Source organism: Vespa crabro, chromosome 4 (genome assembly GCF_910589235.1).
Source record: "Vespa crabro chromosome 4, iyVesCrab1.2, whole genome shotgun sequence".
Classification (NCBI taxonomy): domain Eukaryota; kingdom Metazoa; phylum Arthropoda; class Insecta; order Hymenoptera; family Vespidae; genus Vespa; species Vespa crabro.
The window spans coordinates 1,312,501-1,332,330 of record NC_060958.1 but is presented as its reverse complement, the minus strand read 5'-3'; the positions used below and the strand labels follow the sequence as shown (position 1 = coordinate 1,332,330).

At 34.4% G+C, this 19,830-nt stretch overlaps 3 protein-coding genes across 5 annotated transcripts in view; 2 read left to right on the top strand and 1 right to left on the bottom strand.

Annotated features, from left to right (window-relative positions):
• Positions 1-790: 790 nt before the first annotated feature.
• Positions 791-1,716, bottom strand: LOC124423877 (peptidyl-prolyl cis-trans isomerase). Its single transcript, XM_046962183.1, has 2 exons — positions 1,577-1,716; positions 791-1,427 (listed from the first exon to the last, which is right to left on the bottom strand). The coding sequence occupies exon 2, from the start codon at positions 1,387-1,389 to the stop codon at positions 895-897; it is 495 nt and encodes a 164-aa protein (XP_046818139.1). The 5' UTR covers positions 1,390-1,427; positions 1,577-1,716; the 3' UTR covers positions 791-894.
• Positions 1,717-1,853: 137 nt separating this feature from the next.
• On the top strand, positions 1,854-3,755 carry LOC124423876 (vesicle-associated membrane protein 7). The gene is made up of 6 exons (XM_046962182.1): positions 1,854-2,062; positions 2,455-2,674; positions 2,981-3,118; positions 3,195-3,353; positions 3,421-3,513; positions 3,605-3,755. Exons 2-6 carry the CDS (start codon positions 2,471-2,473, stop codon positions 3,671-3,673), a joined length of 663 nt encoding a protein of 220 aa, XP_046818138.1. The 5' UTR covers positions 1,854-2,062; positions 2,455-2,470; the 3' UTR covers positions 3,674-3,755.
• Positions 3,756-5,118: 1,363 nt separating this feature from the next.
• LOC124423463 (proton channel OtopLc-like) overlaps positions 5,119-19,830 on the top strand; it is a 16,780-nt gene continuing 2,068 nt past the window's right edge. The window contains exons 1-9 of one of the 3 annotated variants that reach the window (XM_046961183.1): positions 5,119-6,142; positions 7,255-7,497; positions 7,834-8,228; positions 8,941-9,419; positions 16,607-16,834; positions 17,822-18,024; positions 18,517-18,830; positions 19,292-19,457; positions 19,579-19,830. The exon at positions 19,579-19,830 is cut by the window's right edge and continues 34 nt beyond it. In XM_046961183.1, coding sequence (XP_046817139.1) covers positions 8,142-8,228; positions 8,941-9,419; positions 16,607-16,834; positions 17,822-18,024; positions 18,517-18,830; positions 19,292-19,457; positions 19,579-19,830 — 1,729 coding nt within the window. In that variant the 5' untranslated portion in view covers positions 5,119-6,142; positions 7,255-7,497; positions 7,834-8,141. The remainder of the gene's footprint in view (positions 6,143-7,254; positions 7,498-7,833; positions 8,229-8,940; positions 9,420-16,606; positions 16,835-17,821; positions 18,025-18,516; positions 18,831-19,291; positions 19,458-19,578) is intronic. The other 2 variants (XM_046961182.1, XM_046961185.1) reach the window with 2 other exon arrangements.

Genomic DNA, 19,830 nt, shown 5'->3' with positions numbered 1-19,830 from the left:
GCTCTGGGAGACAATCTTTGATCGACGACGATACTGTTAAGATCATGTTAAAGCAAAATCCTTTTTTGACAACATCGGAGATTACGGAAAGGCTTGATTCAGCTTAACAAATCATTTCAGACCATATTCGGAAATTAGGATTAGTGTGGAAATCTTCGAGATAAGTGTCATATGAGTTAAGTGAGAAGAATTTGAATGATCGATATTATATCATATGCACATCTTTACTTGCACGGAACAAAATCGAACCCTTCTTAAACTGGATGATAACTGGGGGATGAAAAGTGGATTACCTTTTGGAAAATATCGTAAGGAAAAGGGCATATTGTGAACCCGGAAAATCTGCCCCCTCCATCTCTAAACCGAATTTCGAAGACCAATACATTTTGAGCTGTTGAAACCGAACGAAAAGCTAAATTCGGAGAGGTACTGTCAGCAATTGGATAATTTAAAAATAGCACTCCAAGAAAAGAGACCGGCGACGTTCAACAGGAAGGATATCATATTGCTTTATGTTAATGCTAGGTCGTATACTGTTTTGGAGACTCGTCAGAAACTCGTAGAGCTAGGCTAGGAAACCGCATCCACCATAGTTTCCGAATCTAGCACCCTCTGATTATCACTTGTTTTTGTCCTTAGAAAATTTTTTGCAGAGCAAAAAATTCAAAAACGTAGAAGATATCAGACAAACACTGGTTCAATTTTTTGCTCCTAGGGATGAAGCATTTTTTAAAAATGGGATATACAAATTGCCATCACGCTGGTAAGAAGTCATAAAAATTAATGGCAATTATTATCATTCAATTAAAGTTTATTATGAAAAATGTATTATTTTGTTTTATTTAAAAAATGGATAGAACTTTCCGATAGACTTAATATGTAATAGAAAGGTTTTTATAGCTGTCCACAATCTGCAATCACTATTTTTTGAAGTGTCTTGCCGTTTTGAGTACCAATACTATCTATCTTTTTGACTACATCCATACCTTTGATAACAGAACCAAATACTACATGTTTTTTATCCAACCAAGAAGTTTTAGTAGTTGTTATGAAGAATTGAGATCCATTGGTATTTTCTCCAGAATTAGCCATGGAAAGATTACCAGGTCCGGTGTGTTTAAGTTTGAAGTTCTCATCTTCGAATTTCTCTCCATAAATGGATTTACCTCCAGTGCCATCATGATTTGTAAAATCACCTCCTTGGCACATAAATTTTGGAATTACACGATGAAAGGTACTACCTTTGTAACCAAATCCTTTTTCTCCTGTACAAAGAGCACGAAAATTCTCTGATGTTTTTGGTACCACATCTGATCTTAATTCCATTATTATACGTCCAATAGGCTTATCATCTGCAGTGATATCAAAATATACTTGCGGCAAACCCATTGTATTTCTTTATAATATAGAAATTATTAACACTGGATCTAAAGTACAACATAAGATAAAAACATTAGTAATAATATTATATAATATTGTGTAATATTTCAATAGATTAGAATTATATTTTGATTTTTAATCGAAATATATTATTATTATAAATATAAATTGGAATTAGAATATATATACAATTTACCTCAACGTGGTATATAACAAAGAAAGTATAATGGTTGTGTTTTTGACACAGTTAAATATATTTATATATATATATATTGATTTAAGAGGGCGCTAGTTGACACGATGTACAGTCTGAAGTTAACGCGTGACAATACTTTTGTGTAAATATTCCAAGGTTGGCAGTATGAAAAAACTAAAAATACTAATAAATGATATTTTAATTTATTTCACTGTTATTCACTATAAGCGTATAGGACAGCCTGTAAAAAGAAATGATATTGTGAGTTGGCTGTTCGCGATACTGATGTTCGTGTATGTATAATGCATTAGAGGGTGTTTTGACATTTCTATCTGAATCAGTGCAGATTGATAAATTGACGATAAATATTGAATTGTTTGTGTCCCTTTAATATCAGGTCATGAGAAGCAGTTACTATTGTCACTGACAAAAAATTCCCATAATATTCATTTCATTTGTTAAGACGCATTAGTTGAACGTATCAAGGTAATATTTGTCTTCTTTTTTCCTTCATTGTATAAAGTTACCATTCATGTAAGTCTCTCGAATTGATTCGCGCTATTTAATTTATAATAATAATAATAATAATAATAATAATATAAAAATATAAATATGTAATAATTTTAAATATCAAATTAATATTAAAATTAATTCTCCTTTAGGTTAATATTTATGATATTGAAAAATTTTAAAACATAGATTGTTATTTACGATTATACGATAAATTAATCATCTCTTTGTTTAAGTTACGATGAATCATCTTAAAACTTTGAAAAATATCATTTATTAGAACATAATGTACAATGTAACTTCTAAATCGTTTTATTATATGAAGTTATCATTAAAAATATTATAAATAGATTTATAATCTTTTTCAGATAACAAAAAAAAAATATGCCTATTTTATACAGCGTTGTGTCCCGAGGAATCACTATATTGGCCTATCATGCTACATGTGCCGGTAATTTTGAAGAAGTTACGGAGAAAATATTGTCACAAATACCACCAGAAAATAATAAAATGACTTATTCTCAAGGACCTTATCTTTTTCATTATATCTGTGAGGATTCTATTATTTACATGTGCATTACTGACGATGTATGTAAAAATCTTAAGTTATACATTATATATTAGGTGGACCGGAAAGTAATGTCGCTTTCTTAAATTAAATTTAAACGAATAAATTTTTAACAAGTTTTTATTTTTAATCACAATCAAATATCGACATACGCAGAAACGACATTACTTTCCGGTTCCCCTAATATATATATACATACATTATATATACATTATATATTGTTTTATAATGCTTTAACTTATGCAAATATCATATTTGTTTTCTGAACAGAAATAAGATTTAAACTGTGTCTTTTTTTTATATATATATATATATATATATATTAGGACTTTCAAAGATCCGGAGCATTCCTGTTTCTCAATGAAATAAAACGTAGATTTTTAACTGTTTATGGAGCTGGAGCTCAAACTGCTGTGGCTTATGCCATGAATACAGAATTTGGTAGAGTTTTAGCCAATGAAATGGTAAAATTTACACGTTAAGTTTTCAAATTCAAATGTGCCTAATCGTAAGGATAATAATACATTTCTTTTTTTGTAGAAACATTATAGCGAATCCAGGGACAATGATACTATATACAAAGTTCATGGTGAACTTGATGAAATAAAAGATATTATGGTAAATAATATAGACAATTTAGTAATGCGTGGAGAAAGATTAGAACTTTTGATTAACAAGACCGAAAACTTAACAGCTAGTGTAAGTAACATTAATATCATTTTATTAAATCGAATTAATTTTATTTCTAAGAAAACAATATTTTTAGTCTGTTACGTTCAGAAAGACCAGCAGGAATTTGGCACGTTCATTGTTTTGGAAAAACGTTAAGATTTATGTTATTGTAGGAGCAATCTTAATAGTATGTAAAAATATGTTCATTTCTATTTATCAGAAAAAAAAAAAGAAACGAATATATACAGAATAAAATTTGAAATAATCTGCATTTGTAGGTAATGGTTTATGTTGTGGTATCAATAGCATGTGGCGGATTGGGTTGGCAAAAGTGTGTTGGAAATTAGGTGTCTGATATATCTGAAAAAGCTGTGCCTAGAATACATTACGTCATATGAAATAAATAAACATTGCGAGAATTAAAAACTATGATCAAGTATGGAAGGCCTTTATTGGGATGAGAATGAACATCATCTTTAAACCATACTAAATATACACGTACATATATTCTGTATTTATTTGTGATATTCTAAGGACGAGAACGTTTCTTACTATAACACAATAGAATTATCAGATACTCATATAACATATATATATATAGCGTAGCGTAGTTAATTGTATTAACATCTGTTATTTTTATTATCGATCAGGAATATTACTCTTAATCTTAAAACTCGAAAAGGGATGAATGAAATATTGATGTTATTTTTACGTACTTTATAATATATATATACACACACACACACACACAATTATTATATTATAATAATAATAATTATATATATAATTATTATTATTTATTAATAATAATAATATTATTATTATTATTATAAATAATAATTAATTATAAATATAATAATTATATATATATATATATATATATATATATATATATATATATATATATATATAATTATTATTATTACCGAATTATGTATCACGGATAGAGAAGATTCAATCACGGAAAAAAATCAATAAAATTGTTATCACGATTGTTTAAGGAAAATGAAAATAGAAAATCAGTTGGAAGGAATTTGATAAAACAAAAAACATCCTAATTAATCATATTTATCCTTTTTGTATCCCAATCGTATTTATATTTTTGTTCTTCTCCCATTATACACCAAATACACATGTATATACATATATATATAAAAATATATTTCCGTAAATGCAACAGTTGTAAAAGGTATGAGAAAAAGAAATCTTGATATCATATCAAGACGTAAGAGATTTCAATAATTTTCACAAGAGGGAGACACTTGTCATCAATTTTTAAATGGAAGATTTCTATAGAATTATGATGGTAATTTATCGGTCGTTCAGCTTCTTCCATGCCATTAGTCACATTAGTTTCCGCACGAGAGCCTTGATGCTTCGTGGCCACCCTTGCTTCCTGAAAACGACCTGATCTGCGCATGCTCTCCTTCGTTCATTTCTTTTCGAATACATACACTATATACATCCACATACACACACACACACACACACGAGCATATATATATATATATATATATAAGTCATAGATAGAAAATAAGATTTGTATTTTCCGCAAAACGTTTGGAAATAATAACGAATGTATAATAAAGTAAGTAGTATGTACAAGTTTTATTCAATTCAAAGAGAGTAAAGAAAAAAAAAATGAAGACAAAAGATTCGATGAAATAAATAATGCTAAAACGTAACGTAACATAACATAACGTGTACGGCCCTGTTAGTAGTGGGAGTTAGAGAAGGGTGTAGACTGTAGAGGTAGTAGTGGTTGTGGGACGTAAGCGTTAGAGCGGCGGCGTGTGTCGGGTGGCGGCGTGCCGGGCGCTGTCGTCGCGACGCCCGGGCCATCGGCAGCAGCTCGTCGGCTTTCGGTCGGCTTTCGCGGAGGATGTCGATGCCTCGCGTGGCGCGCCCTTCGGGGGGGTGCCTGCCAAAGAAGTGTCTCCCGCGGTACGTTACGCGTGTACCGACAACGACGACTCTCATTAGTTTCGTTTCGTCGATTTTTTTTTTCAAATCTTTCCAAGAGTTTGCGGGTCTATCCTAAAGGCTCGGTGAATGCGAAGAAAGCAAATACAAATAAAGAGATAGAGAGAGAGAGAGAGAGAGAGAGAGAGAGAGAGGGAGAGAGAGAGAGAGAGAGAGAAAGAAAAGCAGAAAGTGAGAGATAGAGGAATGTATCGAGATAAAACAAAAGAAAAAAGAAAATAAGGGTAGTAATAATAGCAATAGAAATATACACGTTAACGATTGTAAACAAAAATACGAGACTCGAAAAAAAGTACGCGTGTTTGTACTATATATATATATATACATATATATATATATATATATATATATACACATATTTATAATAGTATAATATCGTAATAGCGATATTAATAGTAATAGTATAATAGAATTCGCAGTAATAATAGTGAAATTTTCTTACCACGGATTTCTTTGATTTATTTTGTCATCCACTATTTGAGACGTTTTCAACGTTTCATATATTTTATTTCGGAAGAGAAAGAAAGTAAGAAAGATTGAGAGAGGGAGAGAGTAAGAGAAAAAGAGGAAGAGTAAGAGAGAGAGAGAGAGAGAGAGAGAGAGAGAAAGAGAGAAAGAGAGAGAGAGTAAAAGGTAGATAATATGGAGCAACGGCGAATCGGAAAAGTGGAGGGAAGCTGACGGATCCTCGTACGCCGCGCTCGTCCTTGAACGGCTTGAATGGACACACGGTAGTGGATGAAAGTGAAAACGAAACTGACCGTACACCGGGGGCGGCGTGGGAGGTGGATTCTCTGTGATATGGAGAACGTCGACAGGACGACGAATCCTTCGTAAGTTTTTCATCCCCTTCTTTCTGTTTTCCTTTTCTTTTTTTCTTTTCTATTTCTTTTTCTTCTTCCTCCTTTTTCTTCTTATTATCATTATTAATTTTTTTAATGATCAGTTCGATTCAATTCGATTTCTTTTTTTAAAAAATCCCGTGAAATTGGTACTCGTCAAAGTTCGACGGATCATTTATCAATTTTTCTTTTGTTTTGTTTTAGTTCGCTTTTTTTTTCTTCTTTTTTTTTTTTATTCATATTTTGCAATAACAATATCATTTCTCTTGGCACGGTCAATGGGACTAGTATCCCTGATAGCCGTAGATGAATGTTCGTGAAAGGATAAAAGAAAAAAATTATGAAATAAAAACGATACCTAATCTCGAATTTGAAATTCCGTCGAATCGATGTCAATAAATTTTCGCAGTTCTTCGTTTTATCGCGACGAAAATTTTGTATATATTAATAGTGATAATAATTTTTTTCAACCACACCTCTATCTGGATATATACGTTTAATTTATATCTTGTCGCGTGACTATACGAAGATAAGGGTATACTAGAGTTCTTAGCATATATATATATATATAGGTGCATACGTATAGTCGAAAGAAAATGTATGAAAAGGCAACATTGTCGATATAAAAACATAACTACCAGGAAGCATGAACGCGATGGGAAATGCGTTGCCTTTCTCTGCACGTAACAGAAACGACGGAAAATCGTTGCGCTGCGGAATTCTGGGAAAAGCCTACTATACTGTAGCCGGTATATACTACCCTGTGTTAAAGGGAAACGCATTTATTATATGCCTATAAATATTTATCTTTAGGATACGAGTCACTCATTCCTTTTCTTTCTCTTTTTATCGTCGAGAAAAACTTTTAATATATATATATATATATATATATATATTATATATATTTTATATATATATATTATATATTACATATATTTTATATATATATTCGTTTGCTGTCATTTCAAATTTAGTTATATATAATTCTAACGAAAAAGAATCGGACGAAAGGAGATATAAAAAAAAAAAAAGAAAACAAAAGAAAGGAATGAAAAAAAATAATATTTGGTATCTTACGCGTGTGTGTGTTTATGTGTTTGTAGTGTAGCGAATATTTCTCTGACACACACGGGGGTCGTTCGACGAGGAAACATTTGATGCCACGTATACGACTCGTAAAACGTTCGAAGAAGCGAAGGGTCCAACGTGGAATGGCGTTCTGAACGATGTCGTACGTACGGTGGAACGTTCATTGACGTTCGAACTTCAGTATCCAAAGCGTGTACAATAACATCGATGGACCATGAAATGAGGAACTTGCGTTAATAGGCAAATTAATTTTAAAGGTACGCTACACTTTCGATTCGATTCGATTTAATCTGATTTGATATTCATCGATCTTCATTTATCTATTTATTTTCGCGGAGTAAGAAATAATTAATGGACAAGTAAAGAATGCGATATATTTTATTTTTTTTTTGTTTTTTTTTCTTTTCTTTCTTTTACTTTTATATACATAGATTCATCTCGTTGTTGTAGTCGTCGTCGTAGTCGTCGGATAACGAGTACGACTACAACGACAACGACTACGACGAGGACGATGAGGAAGACGGCGACGAGGAAAAGAAGCCTCGTTTTGGTGGTACGAAAGGCGATCTGTCATTCAAGAGCGATTCTTTCAGGCTACAAACCCGGTGGATCGTGTGTGCAGGGCCACCCTCTTTAGAATTCCCCGTCCGTGGAGTAAGGAGCTCGTAAAAGACAAAGGGGGTTGGTGTTAGAGAGGGGTGGATGAGCCAAAGCGTGTGAGAAAGATAGAAGAGAAAGCAAGAAAGAGAGATAGATAGATAGATAGATAGAGAGAGAGAGAGAAAGAGAGAGGGAGGGAGAGAGGGAGGGCTACTGTGTAGTGGAGGGATAGAGAGAAAGGGAAAGAGAGAAAGAGATAAAGATAGAGATAGAAGAGAGAAAGAGAAAGGAGATAAGCAAGATGGGAGAAAGCTCACCGGATCTTAGCCTCCGGCTTCGACGTGGAAGCTCGGACTCCCGAGACTCCTTCTATATGGACTTCGCTCAGGTATGTACTTACTTACTTACTTAATTACTATATACGATACTTTGCTTTTGGGACCCTCAAGATGCCGTTTATCGTTAGCTCGTTAACGTGGAATTGTCGACGACGATCTTCGATGATCCTTGTTGTTTTTATTATTAATATAAACGCCCTCAAGCTTCTTAGGATAGAATTTTAATATCGTCGATGACTATATTATTACATAAGTACTTCCTCGAATATTTAGTTTCATTGACATAAGTTGTTGTTTTTTTTTTTTTTTTTTTTTTTTTTTATCAGGACGATATTAAAAGGACGATGTTGGTCGATAGAAAGAATTATGATATGTCTATCCATTAAGTCGATCGGAATAATTCTTTTTAAAATTATCGAGGTCATTCTTAGTAAAACCCATGACATTTTATGACTTTTATAAAATATATATATATTATAAAAGTCATACAAGTATTTATATATATGTATATTCGATAAACCGGCACATAGCTATCAAAGTACGATGAGAGATAATCGAGTACCATAGATATATATACTAGAGTTCAAACTCCATCGATTTCCAATTTATTCGACGATGAAACTGTTATCCGATAACTTTTAAGAACGGTTTTATATATATGTATATATATAATAAAAGCAATCGAATGTGTTATATTTCTTATTTTTATTCTTTCTTTTTTTTTTGCATATTTTTTATTTTTCCTTTCTTTCCTTTTAACAGGGTATCGATTCTGACATCGAAGAAGTAGCCAGGCCAGGTGACAACTGTGACTCGTTGTTGGAGAATCAGTTGGACGAGAATGGTTGCGACTTACCATTATTGGAGGATATTACGACAATACCGGAGGAGGCATCGGAAGAATTGAGAGAGGAGGAGGAAGCAGCGGCATTGGAAGCTGCGTCGCGTACCACCGACGTTCCAGTAATTAGTATGGAAATGGAGAAATCTAGCATGGGATCTACGATGACGACGACGTCGACATCGATGACGACTACGACGACGACGACGAATACGACGATGACTATTACGACTACTATGACTATGACGATGACGACGATGACGGCGAATACGATGATGATAACAATGACGAGTACGACAACGGTTATGACGACAACTACGAGCCCGTCTACAGGTGTTGGAACTTTCTTAACTGCAGCAGCTGCTGCTGCTGCGGCTGCAGGCACGGCTACGAGGCAAGAGTGAGTATAGAATTTGTTCCCTCTTTTGCTAATACTACCCTCTTCTGCATCATCGTCGTACGCATTTTCAATCCTTCCCCGAATCCCTACTACTAAAACCACTACTTTCCCCTTTTACTCGTTACCGATATTCCTGACTGTTAACGATCCCGTGAAGTTCTCTCTCTCTCTCTCTCTCTCTCTCAATTTCTCTATTTGTCCAAACTTCCTGATATAACCCCTTCATTTTGCTGCTTAAATCCGAATGTTACAAATCGATCGAGAAAAAAAATGTATATATATATAAAAAGATATATATATATGGGCATATAAGTATATAATTAAGAAATGATTTTTGGATAGTTTTTTCTTTTTATTTTTTTTTCTTAGAAAGATTTGATTTCTCCGAGTATTTTCTTAGAGATTATTTCTTATTTTCAACATCGAGGAAAGTTCATTTTACTGTAAAGATTTTAATGCCAATCGTCGATATTTAATTTCATCGTAAATCATTAAAATATATTAGTTACTCGGTGTTCGAAGAAAACATATCATATATACTATTTACGATTTAACTAAGAAAATTTATAGATCGTTTAAAAATTTTCGATATCAATAGACATATTTACTTACACACATATATATATATATATATATATATATATATATATATATATATCTTTATTCGGTATCCGTTTTAGTCATTCATCAGTTTTGTTTTTGTTTCGAATTGTTCCGTATATCGATCCCGACTTCATGACTTTGACCGCGGCATCGTGACGCGAATTACGTTCCCCTTATACAGCCCACGTTCACCCACCCTCTCTCTCTCTCTCTCTCTCTCTCTCTCTCTCTGCTTCTCTCTCTGCTTCTCTCTCTGCTTCTCTCTCTGCTTCTCTCTCTCTCTCTCTCTATGCATACGTGGACCGTCCGCATTCCCGCACGACATTAATCACTGTCCGCGATTAACGCGCATTCCCCTCGGTACTCACGATGAATCTACGATTTGTAGGTAAGCGTTACGTTAAAACGATTTTTAAGTGATCCCTCGCCATTGGAATATCAATTACACCATCATTTCTAATAATACTCTGTGTATGTGTATGCGTTTTCCTCTCTCTCTCCTCTCTCTCTCTCTCTCATCCCCCTCTCTTTCTCTCTTCATCCTAGAGAAATGGATTCGATCGATAGAATCGCCATTTTCTCTTGATCGATTTAACTTCGATCAGGTAGTTTGTAGAGAACTCGATTACTTCCGGCGGATATCGAAGAATATATGAGGAACTCGCAGATATATGAGCGTACGTTCCAGCAACGAAGGTTAATATTGACCTGTCACTTCGTTATGGCTTTCGAACGACCTTCGCGCGTATGTAGAGAGAGAGAGGGAGAGAGAGGGAGAGAGAGAGAGAGAGAAAGAGAGAAAGGAAGAGGACGAGAGAAAGAAAGAAAGAGAAAGAGAGAGAGAGCATCCCTTTTGCTTCCGGTGAAATGTTCTGGGCTAGTAGTAGACTTAACCCTTTCACCTCCAGACCCCCCTCTTTCTCCCTTTCTCACTCTCTCTCACTTACTCTCTCTCTCTCTCTCTCTTTCTCTCTCTCTCTCTCTCCTCACTCTCTCTTCGATCTACCCGGAAAGCAGCTTATTCCGTCGATTTACATGCAGATTCAATCAACGTAGAAACATACACGTGAAGACGCATACTTACACACTTAAGTGTATATATCTATGTATGTATATATGTATGTATACATATCCATGCATGTATCTACGTATATATGTATGTATATATTATACGTGTGTATATAGGTACACATAACTATAGGTATAGATCAACAGCTAATAGTAAAAGCGTTTGCGAATGTTCGTCTTGAATATTCGTTCCAATCGCTCTAAAGTAAATTTGTTCTAGGCATAAGGAAATCTTTTTCCAATGTGTCTCCGTCCAAAAGTATAAGTTATTTCGTAAAAGTTAGATGCGATCAAAATGAATCTTTTCAAGGACACGAGAGAATGTAATTGGCTCGTTAAACGAAATCGATTTAATCTAGTTTCCTATTGTACGATCTTACGTCTAATTAATTTAATTCGCAATACTATTCGACGATATCAAAATCAAATTGGGAAATCAACTATCAACAAAATATCCAAGAAAGAATCTTTGAATTCATTATTTGTCTCGGTACTACGAAATTTTATACATATTAGATCAATCTCTCCTCTTCCTTCCCCTTCCTTATCTATCATCAACATAACTTGATTTTTCATCTGATCGTTATTGTAAATCCGAGATACAATTTAAAAATAAGCAAATCTTAAGACTCCGTTCGAATTAGAAAATTTATTGAAAATTCATTTCTTTTCTTGTTTTTTTTTCTTTTTTTTTTCTTTCTTTCTTTACCTCGATACTTTAAGTTTGATTTGATTTTTTATTTTTTTTCTTAACCGATGTTATCACACGGAGAACTCCAGTGAAACGTTACGGCACTGTCAATTTCATTTGTGGCTAACGAGCTCGATATCAAACGGTCGTGTATCCAGAGATAATGGTTAGGGGGTAGAAGAGAACGAGAGAGAGAGAGAGAGAGAGAGACAGACAGACAGAAAGAGTCAGAGAGAGAGAGAGAGAGAGAGAGAGAGAGAGAGAGAGAGAGAGAGAGAAAGAGAGAAAGAGAGAATGAGAGAGAAAGAGAGAGAGAGAGACTATCAAAGATATATGAGACTAGTTACGGACTTAGTTCGCGACGACGAGGAGGGCCTCAGTCTGTAATGCGGGGTCCGAGAGTATCGTGCCACGAGCCGGAGGGCCGTGATTGTGTCATCCGCTGGTGAGGGACGTGTTCTTTTTTACCAACCTTTTCAACGAGGTGACTAAGAAAAAACGCGTTTCAAGGTCACGGATATGCTCATCAAGGAGACTTCCCTCAGGTATTCTTAGGGATTCGTAGATTGCACTTAGATCCAATTTTAATTACCTTTATTCGAATTGATCCTTCTTGATCTTACTTATTCGGTAAAAGATTTTTTTCATTTATAAATTATATATATATATATATTTATTTATTTATCTATAGCATATGATAACAATTTAAAGTATATCATTTATATTTTTTCTTTATTATTATCCTATAATAAATATAAGTAGGAAAGTGAGAATGAAAGAACATTAGAGATCTATATAAAAAAAAAAAAAATAAAAAAAATGAAAAGAACGTTTGAAGGATTGAGATCATTCTTATGATAGAAAGGGTTTCAAGAGTAGTAGCAGAAAAACCGATCAGATCGATGCGATCGGTTGTTCTTAATGCGAAACGGATTACAAAGTACGCAGTGGGAACCAAGAGAGATAAGATAGAGAGCTTTCGAGAGGATTTCTTCACGAGGAGGAATACTTAGAGAAAGGGTGGAAGAGAAAAAAGAGAAAGAGAGAGAGAGAGAGAGAGAGAGAGAGAGAAAGAGAGAGAAAGAGAGAGAAAGAGAGAGATGGTGTGTCGGTTACTTCGATGAAAGGAAACCGCTTTCTAAACTTTTCTTCTCTTCGTGTCGGTGCAACGGTTAGTAGTAATAATAGTAATAAAAATAACAATAACAATAATAACAATAGTAATAAAAATAACAATAACAATAACAATAACAATAATATTAATAATAATAATAATAATAATTATTATAATACTAATAATAATAATAATAATGATAGTAATAGTAATAATAATAATCATGACAATAGTAATAGTAATAACAATAATCATTTTGGAATAAAAGAAATATCGAACGAAATGAAATTTTTCTATCGAGTAAGAGAAAGCAATCGAAGATATGAACAAATGTTTGACTGGGCGAAACAGAATTTTTTGAAGAAACATTTGTTTTGCTGATACATATATATATATATATATATATATATATATATATATATATATACATATACGTATTTCTACTGATATATGTATATATCTATAAATTATGTATGTTGACTTGAAAAGAGAAAAATCGAGATAATATCGACGATATCAAGAAGGATTTATTATTTTGCTTTACCGAATGTACAAGTGAAGAGAGAGAGAGAGAGAGAGAGAGAGAGAGAGAGAGAGAGAGACAAAGAGAGAGGGAGAAAGGGAGAACATCGCGAAAATAATCCGAAGAATGTGACTTTTGCAAACTGCAACGGACTGCTAACATACGAGAATGAAAAGAATAAAGGAACGAGGAGAAGGATTCCTGAGGGATGGCCCGAAGGGTTTTGCGAAGGACAGGAGATTCCGTGAGATGAGTATGGGGATGAAAAGTGGGAAAAGGAAAGTAAGAGAAAGAAAGAGAAAAATAGATAGAGAGATAGAGAGAGATAGATAGAGAGAGAGAGAGAGAGAGAGAGAGAGAGAGAGAGAGAAAGACAGAGTGAGAGAGAGAGAAAGTGCGGAAGAGAAGGGGAGGAAAAGGGTGGAACTTCTCAAGCTACGGACACGCTACGTTCCTACAATGAGAGAGCAGCACTCAACCGGTGAATCAACCCCTCACTGCCCTCCTATACCAGCACCCTCTCATGCTCGGCTGCTTCTCCAACACTACGTGATTATTTCAAAAAGCTTCGGAGGTACACGAGATGAGCCTATGTCCCTCTTTTTCCTTCTCTCTTTCTTTTTCACTCTCTCTCTCTCTCTCTTTCTTTCTCTTTCCTCTCTCAAATCCTTCTCTCCCTATTCCGAACCTGAGGACTTTTTCTTCCTCATGTTACGAGTGTGCGTGCGTGAATTCGTCGCGCGAGTACCTCGTCAAAAGGACCGAGACTCTTCTTCTTACTCCTCAACTCTTTCCAAGGTATGAGAACGAGAGAACGTAGCTTCTATTGGATAGGTCACCATACTGTCAACTCTTTCTACTGTATATGTACGTACGTACGTACGTACGTACGTACTGTACGTTTATCGTTTCGAAACATTACATAAGAAAGAATTATCCAGTCTATTCGAGATACGCTATCTGGTTTGTTTTTTTTTTCTTCTTTCTGTTTTTCTTTTTTTTTTCTTTTTTCCTTTTTCTCTTTCGTCATTAAATTTATTTTCAATACTTTTCTATCGAGCTATTTTTGTATTATTATTTTTCCTACTTACTTTTTTTTTTCTTTTTTTCTTTTTCTTTCTTTTATTTATTTATTACTTATTCCATTAACGCGAGCAAATTTTAACGTCGTCTTTACGGCATTTCAAATTTTTTTCTCAAAAATATTTATAAGAAAAGAAAATATGAAAGGTAATTCAATATTGAATACTTTGATATAGCTTATAAAATATTTAATATTGAACTCTCTTTCGTGTTTATATATATATATATATATATATATATATTTATTTATTTATTTATATATATTTATAAATACATAAGGTTAATTAAGAATATCAGAGATCTGAATCCAATTTCCTTTTTGAGATTCAACATGAAACGTTAAAATTGTGTTACAATTTTCCGTCACTAATATAATCGACCTGGATAAATCGTAATAAAATTGTACTCTGCCTTTTCTAGATGGTTAAATGTTTCTTTCGAGATCCATAATAATTTTCGTGTTCTATTTCAGATCGAGTTCAATTTCTCGACGACTGTTTATATAAACTCAGAATAGATCGGTTTAAAAACATCTAGAGGATCGATCGATAAAACGTATATCCTTTTTCTAATTGTTGTCCACAAATATGGAATTTCACGATGAAGATATTCCTGGTATTCACAGAATCACTGGTTCATAATTCATCGGCTGTCAAGTTAAGAGGATAAGTTAGGACTATTATTAGATAAACGGTAGAGACCGTTAGAAAGTGCTACTTGCTACGTCATCTAATGACACTCACAAAGCCATCAGCACTAGTAGGTCTCTTCCTGCAGCCAGTGTCAATGTAATGTGTCAAACCGTTACAACACCGTGCTGACCTTAAAGCGAACGTCCGATCGTGCTTCCATTAAGATTCGACACGTTAACTATAAAGAAAGAAAGGAGAAAAAAGGAAAAAAAAAAAAATAAAAAAGAAAAAGAGAAGGAAAAGAAAAAAGTATATATCGTCTTCAAGCCTTTTTATTCATTACTATAATTTCGGTCGAAATGCAATCAGGAAAAGTATCCGGGGATAGGAAATGTGGAAAACCTACGGACTCGATTAAAAATTTCATTAACTCATGCCACGTTTACACATGGGCATAGAGCAACTAGTAAACGAGTTGTATGCACGCAAGATTGCATTCCTTTTTTTTTTCTTTTTTCTTCATTTTTATTTTTAATACGTACGCGTAATAACGAGGAGAAAGAGGATACCGTAATTACTTTCTATGCTTTGCAAGCTGTCTCTTTCCTTTTTTAATCGTATATCCTTCTCTTTCGTATTCAACCGGACCGTGCATCATCATCATGCATGTCTTCATCGTGGTAGTCAGTGTTAGTCGACGGTTCTTTTCAACAGATATTTTGTGATTCATTGAATCGTGAAAGATACGAGATATGTGAAGAAACGCAAGCGTTTTTGTTTTTTTTTTCCTCCTTCTTCTTCTTCTTCTTCTTCTTCTACTACTTCGTCTTCTTATTTTGACTCGGTCGAAATTCATAGGAGAACGGTCTCGTTAGCGTCATAATAAGTTCTTTTCAGAGAGAAAATAAGAGAGAGAGAGAGAGAGAGAGAGAAGAGGTGTGCAAATGATAGATAAATGTTCATTGAAAAAGTTTCAAAGCGAAATTACCATGACTAATATTCTTTCTTTCTCTCTCTATTTTATCCCTATCTCTTTGTTCCTCATCTTACAAAAAACGACGATTAGCGTAATAGAAATTGCGGTCGTGTTGTGAACGATCGATCTGAAAACACTAGAGGGATGATAGTAATGTTGTCTCGAGAGGCAGAATTATCTTTTTCTCTCTTTCACGTTTACGACTGATCGATATCCGATAATAAAATTGAGGATAAGAGATACAAAGAGAAAGAGAAAGAGAGAGAGAGAGAGAGATAAATAGATAGATAGATAGATAAATAGATAGATAGAAAAAGAGAGAAAGAAAAAAGATAGGAAACTCGTATCGGATGAATCGTCTCTTTTAGCAAAGAGGATTTCCCATAGAATCGTTTAGAAATTAAGGACCGTGATTCGCGTACGATGATGAAAGTGTAGGAGGAGTAGAGAGGAAGAAAAGATAAAATAAAAATAAGGAAGAAACACGGTCTGTGCAGCTGGCCAGGATTGCCAGCAGCTTTGCCATCACCGGCCTCGCCATCTGCGGTAATCGTTTCGCCGGAAACGCTGTCTAGACACAGTAGTAGCTCACCCTCACGTGCCCATCGGTCACCTCAGTATGCACTGGCCCTACCATGTTCCTCTCAGCCGATACCAACGGTTTGTTATCCAGCACCAACCTTCCTCGAGGTTGCCGACGATCGCAAGTGGAAGAATCTCGGATGGTGAGTGTTTGCGTTTGTTTACATGTTAAACCTGTTAACCTTTGATTTATCTCTATTCTTTTTCTTTCTCTTTTTCTTTTTTCCTTTTTCCTTTTACTCCCATTCATTCCTTTCTCCTCTTTCTCTCCATTCCATCGTTACTTTTATACAAACTCTTTCAAAAAATATCATCGTTCCATTTAATTAAATATAAATTTGCAATATATATTAATCATCGTGTATCCGTTATCCAACTATGTTTCTAATGAAACACATCTCGGGGGAAGTACTCGTCTAAATCGATTGATTTTCATTGCAAATACGTTTCATGTGTATATATATATATATATATATGTATATACACATGTTTATAAGAGGTGCGAAGAAAGAATGGAGAAGGAGGGAAGAGGAGGAGAGTACTTGGTGATATAAATCACGGAAATTTCACGTGATCCTCCGTGTTATCCTGACGTATGTCTATATCGCAATTACCGGTACTTTAGGAATCAAATACGGTCGCGTATAGGCGAGCGAGGCACACGATTACGCGTAATTGAGCCAATTCTTAAGGGTGGGTGGGTGGCTCGGTTTTGGTAGTGGGGGAGGGGGGGACAGGATTTGAGAGATGTTATTTGTGACCAATGATATTATTACATTTTAAAGTACACGTTGGATATCACGATTTTCTTTTTATCTCTCTCTCTCTCTCTTTTTCTGTCTCGTCGTGAATTATAAACGTTTTTCCGCCACGTTTGCGTACTATCTGCCAGACGAAAAAGAAAGAAAGAGAAAGAAAAAGAGTGAGAGAGAGAGAGAGAGAGAGAGAGATGGAGGAAAAGTAAGAAAAAAAAAAAAAGGAAAATGCGGAACGACGCGAATTTATTTCGGCTTACCTCTTTTCTGCTTCCCTCTTTCTCCTCCCTCGCCAGCAACATCCCCCCATCGTCTCGTTCACGAAACGAGAAGACGTACGCCTCGTTTCAACTTCAATTTCCGTTTCTGACGCAGCGATGCTCTCGCGACGACCCTGAGTGCCCTGTATGGAAAACTTCTCGTCGTAATGGGAATCGCCTTTCCCATGGCGGAAGTGATATCTACCTATATACCGCCATCTTTCTACGAGGCATTCTACCTTTACTTATACTTCGGCAGCATGATTTTCCTGATGTACATGTATGGTATGCTACTCAGGGATGGCAAACCAAAGCCAAGTAAGTTCGATGGTTCTTTTCTTTCTTTCTTTTTTTTATTTTTCTTTTTTATTTTTTATATTATTTATTTATTTATTTATTTTTATTTTTTTTTTAATCGAAAACTCAAAACGAATTGCAAACGAAATATTCATTAGGTCTTTTCTATTTTGTGTTATTTGTACTATACACACACACATACATACTCACATTGTATTTTGCTATATAAGATTTTATATGGGAAATTATTATCACTTTTGTTTATTTTTTATATTAATATAAAATGTATATGTGACAAATACATACATAGATATGTACATACTTATTGGAGAATAATGTTAAAATTTGCAGTAAAAAGTATTAAAAATACTATTGGATTGATTTAATATCGAATATGATATTATTGTAAATATTGAAAATTTCGATATCGCTAATTGGTCGATCCAATACATATAATAATTTTTATAGACGTAATGGAAATATAAAAGGTGAACGATGGTTTTATATTCGTAGAAAAACAGAAGGACGTGTGCGATTTGGATTCATCGAGATCATCGAGTGGTGCCGGAGGCGATAGCGATGCACCTGATACAGGATGTCCTCATATGACGGTGATACGACCGATACAACATTATGGTAGCTTTTACCTTCGAATGGGCGCAGTCGCTTTTGGTATCGGTTCAATGATTTATTCTGGTCTTGAATTTGGCCAATATTTCGAATTGGAACGCAACACCAAGTGTCACAACATAATGCTGGCACTAACACCAGCTACTCGAATGGCTTTCATTTTCATTCAAATGTACTTCATATTTCTAAATAACGAGGTGAGACCAAACAAATATTTTGTTTTGTTTTGTTTTGTTTTTTTTTTTCAATACGATATGATACGATATTATATCCATCCACTAATTATTAAAATTTAGAAAAGGGACGATAATTAATTTTCAGTCTAAACGATTCGTTTCGACTCGATTAGGTCGTAAAATATATATGTATATATACATATATATATATATACGTTATGTAATAATTGTGTATATATACTTGATTATACATCGACGAAAGCCGGCCACGAGGTTAATGAAACAGAAGGGTGAACAACCCCCGAGACACCCCTACCCCAAGTTAGTTTCTTCTTTGATCTTCCCTTGCTCGGAAAGCGAGATGAAAAGCGAATCGATTAGAAACGAGATCGATATCATCTCTGGACATACTATCTAGTTAACCGTTAACGTTAATCGATACAACGGTAGTAATTGGAAAATTGAAGGATTTTATGTTGCAGCAAATGAAGGTACATCGTCATCGGATAGTTGCACGTTTCGGTCTAATGCATATGATCGGTACGAATCTCTCCGTTTGGTTGAACGTTTTGGTTCAAGAAACGAAGCACGAGATTCTCACGTTTTACAACCCGGAGAATAATTCCCTCAGGATTTCACATAGATTAGGTAAAAGAAAAACACGGCATTTGCCATGTTAGCTATGTTTGTTTGTTACGTTTGTTCGTTCATTTGATTTCGTTTGATTTGGTTTGAATTGTGAATATAACTAACGTTGAATGAATTACAGGTATGAAGGGTGGATTCCATCTAGGTGGGCACAGTCATATTCATCATGGCGAACATTTAAGAGTGCCAAGAGGATTGAAGGGTCCTCATCATATGTTCGAATGTAGAAGAACAAATATCATGGGATCGTTGGTTCAGGACGCCAGTCCGTTTCTTTTTCCTTGCACAATAGAGTATAGCTTGATATGCGCCGCCATTTTGTACGTCATGTGGAAGAATATATCTAAAACAATGTTCGCCAAAACAATGACTC

Excerpts from the sequence above, each read along its gene's own strand:
- LOC124423877 (XM_046962183.1), bottom strand. The coding sequence starts at position 1,389 with ATGGGTTTGCCGCAAGTATATTTTGATATCACTGCAGATGATAAGCCT.
- LOC124423876 (XM_046962182.1), top strand. The coding sequence starts at position 2,471 with ATGCCTATTTTATACAGCGTTGTGTCCCGAGGAATCACTATATTGGCC. Across the intron at positions 3,119-3,194 it reads GAGTTTTAGCCAATGAAATG|AAACATTATAGCGAATCCAG; the intron begins GTAAAATTTACA and ends CTTTTTTTGTAG. Across the intron at positions 3,514-3,604 it reads TTGTAGGAGCAATCTTAATA|GTAATGGTTTATGTTGTGGT; the intron begins GTATGTAAAAAT and ends CTGCATTTGTAG.